The 14478-nt window shown below is 45.4% G+C and overlaps 1 protein-coding gene across 1 annotated transcript in view; it reads left to right on the top strand.

The window, feature by feature from the left end:
* Positions 1-14478, top strand: part of TNR (tenascin R) — an 80665-nt gene that overhangs the window by 13450 nt on the left and 52737 nt on the right. Inside the window, exons 5-6 of the mRNA XM_008591211.1 lie at positions 1865-2015; positions 7135-7404. Of these exons, the coding sequence (XP_008589433.1) occupies positions 1865-2015; positions 7135-7404 (421 nt within the window). The remainder of the gene's footprint in view (positions 1-1864; positions 2016-7134; positions 7405-14478) is intronic.

Raw genomic sequence — 14478 nt, 5'->3', positions numbered from 1 at the left:
CTCCCCCACTATACCTCTCAGGGGGGATATAAAGTTCAACCATGCTCCTTCCCTCTGTCTCCATCCTTCAACTTCAAAGAGCATTGTTTTAGTCGTTCATCAGAGTTAATGAAAAATGACCCATTTTTGGATAACGAGATTATGATTTCACCATTCTTTTACTTCAAGATTCTTAGAGCAACGGACTGTTGGGACTACAAGAGATCTTCAAGGTCACAGAGTATGACCCCTCATTTCATGTCTAGTTTAGTTTAGCTTATGAAGACAGGCTTACAGTGAGAACCCGGATCTCTATCTCCTATTCCAGGGCTCTGTTCACTAAACCAGGATGCTCCATTCTCTTATGTGGGTATGGTCATATCTTGGCAAGCTAAATACATCTAAACAGACATTCTATAAAATACTATATGTCTTATCTGAGTTTTAATGGCCGATAAAGTATGGCAGGAAACTGGGTTTACAATAGAGAAGAAAGAATCATGTCACCCCAATATGATATGCCAGGTTCTACTGTTTTTACATCCAAAATGTAAAACTCTAAATAAAACAGGGGCTGGCAAGGGCATGCCAAGATCAAACACATGGCCACATGGAGTAACTATTGTGATCTGTAGATTGAGGCCGTGGCGGGGGGAATATCTATCACACTGATTGATAAGAGTATGGCTATAAATTACATATGGGCACTTTGGGTGACATAAATAGAAACCAAAGAATAAAGGAGAAGGGCAGTGCCACAAAAAGGTCCTTCTTGTCTCCTCCATTTCCAAGGACATTCATAGAAGATCTGTGATTTATGGAGATAGAGAGAGAGCAAGAGAACGAGGGAGAGAGAGGAAGGAAGGAAGGAAGGAAGAGAGAGAAAGAAAGAAAGAAAGAGAAAAAGAAAGAAAGAAAGGGAAAGAAAATAATACATCCTGGACCCAACATCATCAAGTCGCTCTTTTTCATTTCCGTTTCCACCAGTTTGTCTCCTCCCTCTCTCCTTTGTATTTTTCTGTGTTCCATGCTTCCTTTTTTTCTTTTCTTTGAACTTCATAATTGGTTGTGTCGCGGAGTCCTAACTCATCTGAGTGAAAGGGAAATAAGACATTGACAGGTTTGCACCCAATGTAATGCCATGAGAAACTCCAGATACAGCAAAATAACAGTTCTCTCTCAAAACAAAAACAAAACAAAACAAAACTGGGAATGTCTTTGTTTGAACGAGGTCATGTGTGTATATATAAAATCGTTTACACACAAACACCCACAACTATACTCTTCTAAATAGCCAAGGGCATGCTAATCATGATAAATGCCCCTCAAAATAAAAATCTGATGGATGTTAACCTCAACCATCAAACATTCAATCTTTGGCAAGAGCCAAACTGCAACACCTCATGACTAATTTTTTTTTTTTTCCTTTTTTGTCTTTTTTACTGACCGGTAACGGGATCACACCCCTCGGTGCTGCGCCCGCACCGCGCTCAGCCAGTGAGTAGGAACCAGTCTCCACATGGGATCTGAACCCTCGGCGGGAGCACCGCCGCGCTCCCAAGTGGCACACTCTCCAGTGCGCCACCAGGCCGGCCCTCATGACTAATTTTTATTGCCAAACTCAGCAAACTCAGGAGAGGCCAAAGAAATGTTCTTGAAAATTCGTTCTCCATTTGCCAAATCCTCATAGAGTGGTGGCATTCCTCTTGAGCCCTCTGAGAGCTGTTCCTGGCCCCAGACACTTAGCTGTCAGCATGCAGGGAACAGATATAGCCCCATTTTTAATTCCCAGTTCACAGCCACTGTTCCACACCTTTATCTTTCATCGGATTTCTCTCCCAATGACTTTTCTCTTTTGCTTTCTCTGCTTCTCCCCACCCCACAGAACAACGAAGGGGGAGTGATTGCTCAGCTCCCCAGTGATGTGACATCCTTTAACCAGACGGGACTAAAGCCTGGGGAGGAGTATATTGTCAATGTGGTGGCTCTGAAAGAACAAGCCCGGAGTCCCCCGACCTCGGCCAGCGTCTCCACCAGTGAGTGCCTCCAACACTCCTCCCCATTGTGTCACTCAGGAAAAGGAACCACAGAATTGCCCATGAACTTGAAAGACAAAAGAAGTGCTAGGATTCCTCCCAGAGCTAGGACCTAGAGATGGAGCTCTTTACCAGATGCTTAGCTGATTATCTTCCTTACTTCTTATCCTTGCAAGCACAGAAATCTGGGAGAGTGTTCTTGTGATCTTACTCATTAAGAAGCTTCATTTGTCAACAACCTAGTGTCATGAGCTTTGGAACCAGCAAGAGTTGACTTGCTCTCATCTATTGTGAGATTTGGAAAAGGCTAAACTTTCCCAAACCTCAATTCGTTTTACAGTGATGAGCAGTAATACCTCCTTCATTAAGTTGACATGAGGATTCCATCAGATAAAACACACAAAGTGATTAGCCCTGTCTTGATGAGAGTGAGTGCTTAGTGCTTAGTGTGTACACACACATATCCAGAGAACATTTAGAAGTAAGAGCAGGAGGAAAAAAGTCATTCAAAGTCAGCAGGTACAGAGTGGGTCACTGTTCAAGGTGATGACTTAAGTTCATTATTATTTCATCTCCACAGCTGATCTCATTCAAGATTATTATATTTCCAGGACTGATCCATTATCTGTGTCATATTTCACCTTATTGTTATTTTAGCTAACAAAGGATGTCCAACTTCAATGCTGTAAATTAGCAATTGTGATGCATGTGTGTGTGCCCCTCGCCAAGAATGTCTCAAAAGTTATAAATAGCATCTGGTACTATTTTTGGTTCTGATTTTATTGATGGGAGAGCTGAGACTCAGAAGTTAAGCAATTTTTGCTTTCAGTAAGAAACACTGAGAATGGTGAATATTGGTATGACTTTATTTTTCATAAACAGAAATAGCCACCCCAGAAAGCCAGTTGTAAGGACGAGTTGGCCACAAGAGGGAATCACAACACTTTGTAAGGAGACCATGTTCATGGATTAGTGATTCATACTTTGCTACTTGGATCCAAACTAAACAACATCAGGTTATGAGGCTTATGCTCAGTCTAGAAAACACTGATTTATAACTATTGTGGTGTTGGTTTATGTTCCATTAGTGCATGAGTGTTCTATGGGAGTGTCTCCATGCTAGGATCAGGTGCAGATCCAAGCCTCTAATTTCTCCCTCTTCCATGCCTCCAACCAGGGCAGCTTCACCTTGATCTGTTTTATATTTTGTATAGCAATTTAAGATTTTGTTCATTAAAAAAACGTTTTACCAGGCCGGCCCATGGCTCACTCGGGAAAGTGTGGTGCTGATAACACCAAGGCCACGGGTTCGGATCCCATATAGGAATGGCCGGTTGCTCACTTGGTGAGATGATGCTGACAACACCAAGTCAAGGGTTAAGATCCCCTTACCGGTCATCTTTAAAAAAAAAAAAAAAAAGTTTTACCAGCCCCCCCCCCCCCCAAAAAAATGCTTTAAAACCATTGTTCTCATCCAAATATATTTTGAAAGAAAACCCAGAGCCATAAAACCTAAAGTGTTCTGTAGGAATCTCTCTAGAAAGCCAGTGGCTGTAGTTTTCCCACAACTTTTTGTGCTGGAACCTGAAGAGTTGACATTTAATAATGTAGAAGGAGGAAAGCTGTGATACCTTTCCTTGCTATGGGTCACGGCTGACACTCCTATAACAAAAGATAGGTTAACAAGTAAAGCATAACAAATTTATTTAATCAAATTTTCAAGTGACACGGGAGTCTTCAGAAATAAAGACTCAAAAACCTAGGGAAAATTGTCTATTTTTATGCTTCGGTTTGATAAAGAATGGACAGCCAGGTAGAAATATGATTGGACAAAGGGTATGATCTAAGAGTGATAGACTGATTGGGTGGGCAGGGTGGAGAACCCAGCTAGACCTGTCTGCTCAGTTTCTTCTCTCCGTGTAGCATTCCTTCCTCCCAGGTGTGGGCCACAACCCCTCTGGAATGAGGATCTTTAACAAAGAAGGGAGAAGGGAGAGAGTGACTTTTGTAGGTTTTCTGGCTCGCTTTGCAGGAGGTGTTCTAGTTTCTATGGCCCACCTTGGGAAGAGTGATTTTGGTTTCTGTGAATCTCTTAGGGAGGAGAAAGCTGGGCAGGAGACAGGAGGATGGGGAAGGTCAGAAGACCTTGCTCCTGAGGCCCTTCCAATCTCCTTTAATTCAAAGTACTCAGCACATCAGTACTTTGGCGTAGTGTGTTCAGAGCCCCAACAACAGCGTGTGTGGATTCTCCTCTTCTGATATGGACTGTTTCAGGGTCCCCAAGTCATTCCTGTGATTTGATATTAAGAAAGCATTAGTAGAAGACAAAAGGCTAGCAGGAGAAGATGGTTCATAAGAAGACAGAGAACGTTATAGTGAAGAGTCTGTTCCTCCTAAAGTGTTGAGAGTACTTAGAGAAGGTAGTCCAACCTTGCCTTGGTCTCACATTCAAATCACACTCTTACAAAATTTGCAGTATTTGGGGGTTCCTTAAGATTAAAATTAAAAGTTTCAGATCTAGAAATGTGTGGTAAAGCCATACAGGATTTTTTCCAGTTAAGAAAAAAAGGCCCTAGTTAATATTTTGGCATTATATGCAGTCATGAAGAAATGGAAAAACATTTATTCCAATTTACTTTTTGAGTAGAACTTGTGTTTGTTTAGAAATTAGAGCTAAATTGAAAGCAAGCTGATACCTCCTTGATTGGGATGGGACGTTGCTACCAAGTGGCCAGCCAAAGGGCAGAAACCAAGAGAGGCTGCAGAAAGGATGGCTGGCTCCCAACCCTGTCTGCTGTTTTCAGGAAACAATTGTTTAATTATTTCCTTCTGCGAGGGTCTGACCTACACCAGCCCCCTACTGCGGAGCCCTGCGCCCTCATCAGCCACTCGGACTGGCTCCTTCCAGGCAGGCCATTTCGTGAATGCAAATGACAAGACCTCCTGCAGCGAGAGCCCTCTGTGCTACATAATCACATACTAATATGGCCAATCCATTATGATTAGGGTATTTTGGATTTAAAGAGTTGAAGGACAAAAGCCTTATGTGGCTTATGTTGTCGTTTGAGTTTCTACACACCTTTTATTTAAAAAATAAATTTAAAAAAAGCTCCAGTTCATTCAAATGCTTCCCCTTCTTTCTCGTGGATAAAGAGGATCATCCATTGGTTTCATTTACTCAGCGCTCATTAACCGAGTGTCTACCATGTTTCAGGCATTATGCTCATACAGCACTGAGGAGACTCTTTCCCCCATTTCATAATTAAATTAAATTAAATTTTAAAGGCCCAAGTTATCGAAAACCACCAAGTGCAGCATGCTGAAAAGAAACCGTCTGGATGTGTGCTGTTAAATCCCATTACTACCTTATATATGAAAGCCTGGACTTCATTTTAACTCCAAACCAGGTGGCACCAAAATGGTCTGGCGATTTTCATTTTAGCTGGTTCTAGACCAAAAACCCTAAGCTGTTTAAGATTAAATGGGACTGGGCTAGACCCAGAAAGAGGGTGTGGTGGAAAGTTGTGAAGGCCCAACTCTGAAAAACTGAGAGGTCCGAGATCAGCCTGAGACAGTCCCGAGAGAGACACTTCATTCTGGATGCAGAATAGAAAGTGGCTCAGTGTGGACTGGTTAGAAAAAAAAAAAGCCTCAGTCAAGACATACTCTCTGGTAACAAGGAAGATACACTTACTTCAACTAGCTGAAGCAAAAGAGATAATTTACTGGAAGGATATAGAATGTCTCATAGGAACCTCAGGGCCAGAAATGCATCCGGGCCTCACAAAAGACTTGAACCAGCAAACAGAACTTCAGGAATTGAGTTACTCTCTGTATCTTTCTAGAAGCTCCACATGGTCACTCATTTCTGCCTCTCTCTCTCTCCCCACCCCCCCTTCTTTATATCAGATGTTTTCTATTTCTATATGAGTATGGTAGAGAATAACCACACCAGCCCTGCCATACAAGCCCCAACTAATTAGAGAACTAGAGTTTCTGGTTTTAATTACAAACCCTTGAAGAAAATCAATATTAATACTAGTCACCTCCAGCCAGAGGGCATAGTCACATAGTGATGTCAACATGGTGGCCGGGCCTAGTCTTTTAGCAAGTGATGGGTAATTCTCAAAGGGCATATTGGCCATGCAGACGTCCCATGAGGAGTTGAGATCATTTTCTGTTCTCCTCACTAAGCCCTTTCTTTCTCTATTCTCCTTCTACATTCCCTCATGTCCCTTCCCTCCCATCATCTAATTCAATTTGGGCAGGACCCGATGTGGGTGCTGGAACCACAGATGGTGGGCCCTGTAGGAAACCAGCCAGTTTTTCTCGGTGTCCCTCAGCTGCACAGCACCAGAAGCCAGGGCTTATGAGAGACACATGCTGGGGAACCTCAAAGACCTATGTGTGACTGCAGAGCCCTTCCAGCTCAGGAATATGCAAGAACAGGTGGAAAAAAATGACCCGCAAGAAACTGTTTCAAAGCTGGGGTTCTTTTTATTCAAAGGAGCAAGTTTCCCTAGAAGGAATGTTTCATGTTTACAAGTGCAAATGTCTTTTGGGTTTTGCTACAGTCTTAGCAGCTGGGTTGACTAGGCTATTAGTGTGGCTGAGCAGAGACAACTTTTGGATACTCATGATGTCGTCTTAGGCAACCAAGTTGGAAGTCTTGGATGTTTAGACAGGGCTGGTCATTTCCTAGTCTTTCCTCAGGGCTGTAAATAAGGCTAAGGCTGAGCACCAGGCACACACCCCAAGCTCAGTCTTCACTTCTCTGCCCCATTACCTCCAGAAGGAAACAAGGATGACTTTCCCAAGCCAGTAAGTGCCCTTCCCCTGCCAAGACTGGGAAATGCCAGCACCTGAAAACCACAGCCTAGTAAAAGGAGAATTAGACCAAGATTCAGGGAAACTGAGTTCCTTTGTCAGCTCAGCTCCCCTCTTGCCAAACTACATATCCTCAGGAAAGATGTTTTATCCTACTGTGCCTCATTTTCCCCTTCTGTAAAATGGCATCTTAATACCCATCCAGACTACCGTAAGGAGGAAAGGAGAGAGCTGACACTGAAGGCTTATTTCTCAATCCCACTTTTTATTCTATTTGATCCTTCTCATTCAGTCATCGACGGGCCCACGCAGATCCTGGTTCGAGATGTCTCTGACACCGTGGCTTTTGTGGAGTGGACCCCACCTCGAGCCAAAGTCGATTTCATTCTCTTGAAATATGGCTTGGTGGGCGGGGAAGGTGGGAAGACCACCTTCCGGCTACAGCCCCCCTTGAGCCAATATTCTGTGCAGGCCCTGCGGCCTGGCTCCCGCTACGAGGTGTCGGTCAGCGCGGTCCGAGGGACCAACGAGAGCGATTCCACGACCACCCAGTTTACTACAGGTAAGGGGGAGGGGGGTGGGGGGGTGGAGGCCACTGGAGTTGTGGTCATGGCAGGAGGAGTATGGGTGGGGTGAGAGGAGACGTGCTTGGGCCTCTGCGTGATCACAGACACTGCAAGGAGGAAGCGAGAGGCTCCAGGCTCCTGCTGATGCAGACCCCACAGCACAGAGGGGAAGCAGTCAGTGCACCTGCAGCAAGGAGAGCTGGCTCTCATCCTATCTCTGCTACCAGCCAGATCTGTGACTTGATATAAGTCCCTTCACCCTGAGGGTCTCACATTTCTCAGTTGTACAATGACAAGTTTGTCTCGAAGACATCTAAGCATCCATATTGCTAGCCCAGATGACAATTCTGAGAGGGTTCAAGAGAAGGTGCCCCTTCCTCAAGATACTTTATTGCCATTTGCTGGAAATTGTTGTAATAATTCTATAAATCTGCAATGACTACACCACCATGGTGGTGCATCATGGCATTGCCCAAAGCCCACCTGCACAACCCCAGCAGACCTTCTGACAGATTCTGTGGCTCACTTGCCATGTGGAAGTGCTAACAATAAGGCTCATATGAGGCCTGATTCCCATAGATGGGAGGCTGGAAAAAGCCCATAAAAATATCCCCTGCCTTGCTGTGATGACCACCCCCCTTTCCCAAGGCTGTTGAGACCTTTAAAGAACTTCCCGAACAGTCAGAAAAGGCCAGGTCCCAGCATAACTTGCTCCCTGACCCTCAGTTCCCATCAGTCTGTCCAGTTAGTGGGCAAGTAGGACAGGCCCCATCCAAAAGACAGGTTTCCTGGCACCCTTACTGGGTCAACAGGGACCTGTGATCAGATTAGTTATTGAGTCTCTAGCTAATCCACATTCTCTGTCTCAGCCTCTCTGCCTTTGGGAGATCACATGTCAAGGAATGTCTCTGCCAACTCACATGTTGTCCCAGGGATCAAAAGAAACTGATAGCATCTATAAGATCTAAGAACAAGCATCTTCTGACAGGGTAAATTAGGAGAATCACTAATTCAATCATCCTATCCTGGGTTGCAGCATGAGAGCCAATTACAGGATAGAGTAAGTCTAGAGGCTTCAAGGAGGCTCAATAAATAGCATCCCTCTGCTCTTCCTGTGTTTAAAATCAACTGATAGGTAAGACAAAGAGTAAGACAGATGGACGCCAAAGTATCTTCTAGATTGGAGTATGTAGCTCAGGGTGACAGCCAGATGGGTTTGCAAATTGAATGGCCCCTGTGGACCTGGGCAAGTCTCCCCATGGGGCAGAAGGTGGGAGACTACTCAGGTCCAGACTATCAGCATGGAGAAATAGGCAATGGCTGATCCCTGGGGGCAGCCCGTCCCATGGGAGAGAAGAGCGGAAGGGCCATGCCCAGGTCCTGCGGTGAATCTCACCATTTAGGTAAGTCCATCTTCCCCAGTAAAAGAAAGAGGCCAGGAGTCTTATGATAGGCCTCCTCCCCCCACGGAAGGAAACATCAGGAGGGGGAAAAGCTTCCCCCCTAAAAGGAAGCAAGTATAGACATTGATGAGCTGGAGAAGGCAGGGTTTGATTCTGAAAGGGATCCTTTTAGGATTTCTGTCCAACCCCCTTCCCACCTCAACCCAGGGGGTGGCCAGTGGGATTTTTCACCAAACATATCTTGGGATCCCCAGTGACTGAGTGTGCTCCTTGAAAAAAAAACTAAATTCTGCCCCTATTTCTTTCCTTCTTCTTCACTTAACCAAAAATGTTTAGAACAGATCATGAGGAAGGACATCACACGGTGTCCCTTCTTGGCTTATTCAAGGTCAGCCTTTCCTCCCCACCCCCACAACACCACTCACTTAGGGTGGGGGTATCTCCTGTGGGCTGTGAGTCCTGCATTCTATTCCTAATTTCAAGATAGTTTGTGTTTGAAAAGTGGTTTCTTTGTGCTCTGCTCTGATAAGGAGTTTGAAGGAGAAGAGAGCTCTTGAGCAGTGTGATGAAAAGCAAATTGTTGATGTCCAGGCCGACAGGATGGAAGCAGGGTTGGCCAGTGGCCCAGGAAAATTCCAATCCAGACAATTCACATTCCACCTCCTAGGAGCTCCCCCTGAGTTTCAGTTCGTCGCTGTGTGATTCTCTGTTTCCGGTTGCCAGGTAAATTGGCAGCAGTTAGGTGGCTGCCTTCTCAATGCAGCCTCAGCCTGCACCTCAGACCCGCTCCCCTCTGCTCCAGGAGGGTGAGGAGGAGGAAGGGCAGAGAGACAAACAACTCTGGAAACAGATCGTCTAGGCCCGGGGTTGGCAGGTGCAGTTGAGTGATGAGAGGGTGCCCAGACCCTCACAGCAGGGCCCTCAGTCCTTTCAGAACTCCACTTAAATTCAAATTAACCAAAGAGCTTTTCCAGGTGATGGCTTCCACAATAGGAGTGCACTAATTGCACAGGCAATTAAAACAGAGATTTGCTTCCCGCATGGTGAGTGGGATATTTGCCTGGTCATAGAGCTGCTCTGAAAAAGGAAAGAGCCCTGATCGAAGCACAGCAAGGCTGGTGACTGGGGAGAAGCCAGCCCTAGGAAACCTGGAGGCCAATCTCCACACCCTCCCTCCCCTCAGCAGCTCTGGTTTCAGTTGCTCTAATGGAGGGGGTGGGGGGAGCTCCTGGGACTGTTTTCTCTCCACCAAAGACCTTCCCTTAGCCCATATCCCTCAAGGCACCAAGCGCAGGCAACAGGGCATTTGGCCAACAGGAGGTTGCTGCTTTGACTTCTCTTTAATGCTGATATGGGTTGAATTGTGTCCCCTGAAAAGATGTGGAAGTCTTAACCCTCAGTACCTGTGAATGTGACCTTATTTGGAAATAGGGTTTTGGCAGATAAGTAAATTAAGATTAGATAATTAGATAATATGACCGTGTCCTTGTAAAAAGGGACTATTTGGACACAGAGACAGATGCGGACAAGGAGAATGCCATGTGGAGATGAAGGCAGAGACTGGGTGATTCTTCTATGAGCCAAGAAATGCCAAAGGTCACCAGATGGTCACTGGAAGCCAGGAGAACAGCGTGCAACAGATTGCCCCTCCCAGCCCTCAGAAGCAAGCAGCTCTGCTGACACCTTGATCTCAGATGTCTGACAATAAATTTCTATTGTTTAAGATACCCAGTTTGTGGTACCTTGTTACAGTAGCCCTAGAAAACAAATAGGAAGGCCCAAGTCACAGCAGTTCAAGCCCCCACCTGCTTGGCAATGATTCTACTCTGGGATCCTCCAGGAAATTCTTTCGCAAGTTCAACATGGATGGCACCTGCCAACTCAGCAAGATTCTGGCTGCAGATGGCAGAAAGGGCTCCTGCCCTTGAAAGACCAGCTGCCCTCAGTCAAAGCTGTTCTCCCTGCACCACCTCACCCAAGCGTCTTCTAAGCCCACAGCTACAATATTTAACAAGACTCTGCTAAAGGCTTTAAGGTAGCAAAGAAAACATACAACTGATAATATTTATTTAGTCACTTAGCATGTATGTTTTGAACACCTACTGGGTACCAAGCACTGTTCTAGGCACTGAGGCTACAGAACAAATAAAACAGACAAGATCCTACTTCACATGAATTACATTCTAGTGGGGAAACTGGACAATGAGGAAGAAAGGAAACATACGTGATCACTTCAGTCATGAGTACTGTGATGAGAAGTGGAATGGATGATATAGAAGGAAGGCCACATTGGATGAAGGGTTTGGAAAGGTCTCTCTGAAGAGGTGACATTTTAACTAAGTCCTAAGTGAGCTAAGCCATGTGAGGACCTAGAGAAGAGCATTCCAGGCAAAGGTGATAGCCAGTGCAAAGACCCTGCGGTAGGAATAAGCTTGATGTGTTTCAGGAGTAGAAAAGCCGGCCCGGTGGCACACTGCTACAGTGCGCCGCTTGGGAAGCGCGACGGCGCTCCCGCCGAGGGTTCGGATCCCACATACAGACCGGCCGCTCACTGGCTGAGCAAGGAGCGGGGGCAACGCCGAGGGTTGCGATCCCGTTGCCGGTCCCGGTCCGGTGCGGGCGCGACACTGAGGGTTGCGATCCGTTGCCGGTCACGAAAAAAAGACAAAAAAAAAAAAAAAAGAAAAGAGGCCACAGAAAAAGAAATACCACATGTTCTCACTTATTGGTGGCAGGTAAAAATAAATAAATAAATTCCCTCACACACAAAAAAAAAAACCGGGGGGTGGAGGAGAAGAAGTTATAACAAGTACAATTTTTTGAAGTTGTTACAACAAGCAAACAGAAAGGACATTGTTGGGTGGGAGGGAGGAGAGGGGGGAGGGAGGGAGGTTTTGGTAATGGGCTATAATAATCAACCACATTGTATATCGACAAAATAAAAATTTAAAGGAAAAAAAATAAAGAAAGAAAGAAACAAACAAAGGAAAAAAATTATGTATATATATTACTTTGAGAAATAAATTTGAGTTTAAAACCATCAAGTTTAAAAATAAAGAGATGCAGGGCTGGCCCGGTGGCGCACTGCTACAGTGCGCCGCTTGGGAGCGTGGCTTGAGCAAGGAGCGGGGGCAACGCCGAGGGTTGCGATCCCGTTGCCGGTCCCGGTCCGGTGCGGGCGCGACACTGAGGGTTGCGATCCGTTGCCGGTCACGAAAAAAAGACAAAAAAAAAAAAAAAAGAAAAGAGGCAAGAGTGTTACCGGATGATGTCTGAGAAGGAGGCAGGGCCAGACCACACAGATCCCTGCAGACCATGATTAGGGGTTTGTTACAGGGAGCAACAGGAAAGTTTTAAGGAGAGGAATCACTTGATCCAATTTATGTTTCAGAGTCTAGATATGGCTATTACCGGAGTCCTCAGTCCCAAGTCCCTCCGCAGGACCCCACTAGACAGCTGTCTTTGCCTCAGGCCTGTCCTGCTGATGTGTCGCAGACACCAGCTCAGCACCCACCCACGGGGTGTCCTGCAGCTTCCCCTCCTAGAGGTCAGGCTTCAAGGTCAGGGGTAAAAGAACGACAGGACCCGAGCTGACAGTTCACCGGAGAAGTTCCGCTTTATTTGAGGGTGAAGCATACATTTATAGAGAGCTGCGTTCTGGGAGAGGGTGGTTAGTACGTGGGGCGGTGGCTGATTGGTCGGAAGGGCGGGTGATGATTTTGATAGGCCGTACTTTGGCGCCGGCGGGAACGTTAGGACCCGGAAGAGAAGCCGGAAAGGCGCCATGTTTTAGGGAATGTCTCCTTTGGGGTTTTATGGGGCCCTACAAGGGGGAGCAAACAATGTCACCTCATGTTACACATCTCCCTGTGTAACAGAGACTCGGAAAAGGATTACTCAAAGCACCATGAATGTGTTGAGAAGCCCAGAGGGACTGCACCTCAGCAACTCCTCGGTTAGAAGGAGAAAGCTGAATGTAACAGCACCGATTCAAAGTTAGCTTCTGTTTTTTTATTGTAAAGACAAGGAAGTTTCACAAGAAAATTCAGTTGATTCAATCATTACAAAAGGACATAAGGACATGGGCAATGCTACAAAAGTTATCTATGGCTAAGTATACCTTAATAATGGAAACTAGTAACATCAGTAAAATTAACAATGTGACATTCCAAAGTACAATTAGTGAAAAGCTAAGTTGGTCAAACTGGCTCATTATCTACAGTATGACCTCTCCTTAAGCAAAAGTTACATTCTAATGATAAAATCTAAATACAATTATCTCTAAAGTTTCCCCCAACAGACAGCTTGCCCCTAGCAAACATTTTTTCCACAACTTTCCCCTCAGTAATTCTTAAAATCTCCTAACAGGATCTGTAAGACAACCACTTGTCATCTCTAAAAACATTAAAAAACATTCTTAAAATCTCCTAACAGGATCTGTAAGACAACCACTTGTCATCTCTAAAAACATTAAAAAACATACAAACAGTGATTAAGAGTTGATTAGATGGGCTTTGGCCACACTATCTGTGGGCTGTGGCCCCCTGTCCAGGACTTTTGCCCCATGCATGCATTTACCTAAAAACGCTATTCTAAAATCAAATGAGAATCTAAGATTTCTAACCCCTCAACAACCTCACTTCTAAGATCTACCATCCAAGCCCTCGTTCTAAGACTTACCTCTTTTATGGTCCTTGACATTGGAAATGTCTGGTCCTTTTAGAGAAAACACAGGCCCCTATCCGCAGGGCACAGGCCCTATGACCAAAAAACAAAAACCATAGTCTAACATTTCCGAGGTGTGAGTTTTTTATTGATGAAGAACACTAGGTACAGGTCTCAACCTTAACCCTAACTCTAACATTTTTCTGCTCCAGTTCAGTTCAGGCCATGCATCCCAAGCCCAGTCTGGTCCCTATGACCATCTGCTCCCCACGCATGCGATTCAGGGGCGGGTGGTCCCAGCCGTCCCTCCACACGTGTGTCTATCCAAGCTCTTCTGTCCATCCAACTGCTGGAGAGAGAGCACACACCTTATCTGGTTTGCTAAAATACATTGAGTGAGAAGACTTTTCTCAGAAAAATAAGCTGCAGGGACATAAATCTGCTAAAAGATTCACCCAATTTGCATCACTAAACAGAACACTTCTCACTCCCAAGCCTCTGCATTCAGATTGATTCACAGCATTCCAGTCTTCCACAAGAACAACGGTGGATACTTGCCTCGCATTTATTTGCAAATTAAAACAGTCCACGGAGGTTTTCTCAGAACAAATGGTTCACTCCAAAGTGAAATTCAAGCCTCAAAGACAAGAACTATCTGGAACTTTTTAAGTGGAAGTTTTTCAGGGCAGTACCTTATTACACTGCAAGTTGTTTCTGCCCTGATAAGCCTGAGGAGATGGCCAGTCCTGGAGAGAGAAGCAGCCCCCCAGGACTGTGGGAGAGAACCCAGTGCAATGCTTCTTTCATGGCTTCAGAATCCTTGGATTCCCAGAGAGCAAGTGTTGGGAGTGCCATGCTGGTGAACCTCAGGAAGAGCTTCGGTGGCAACAGGCAGTGAGCCATCTTGGGCACCTGTGTTTGCACCAGGCACCGGGCCACACAGTTCATTTGCATAGTCTATCTGTACTGAAGGAAAGTGAGCTGAGATGCTGGGTACCGTTC

This window comes from Galeopterus variegatus, unplaced genomic scaffold, assembly GCF_000696425.1.
Source record: "Galeopterus variegatus unplaced genomic scaffold, G_variegatus-3.0.2 Scaffold145, whole genome shotgun sequence".
Taxonomy (NCBI): domain Eukaryota; kingdom Metazoa; phylum Chordata; class Mammalia; order Dermoptera; family Cynocephalidae; genus Galeopterus; species Galeopterus variegatus.
Note: the sequence above shows the minus strand (reverse complement) of the source record. Positions and strands in the feature narration are given on the sequence as shown.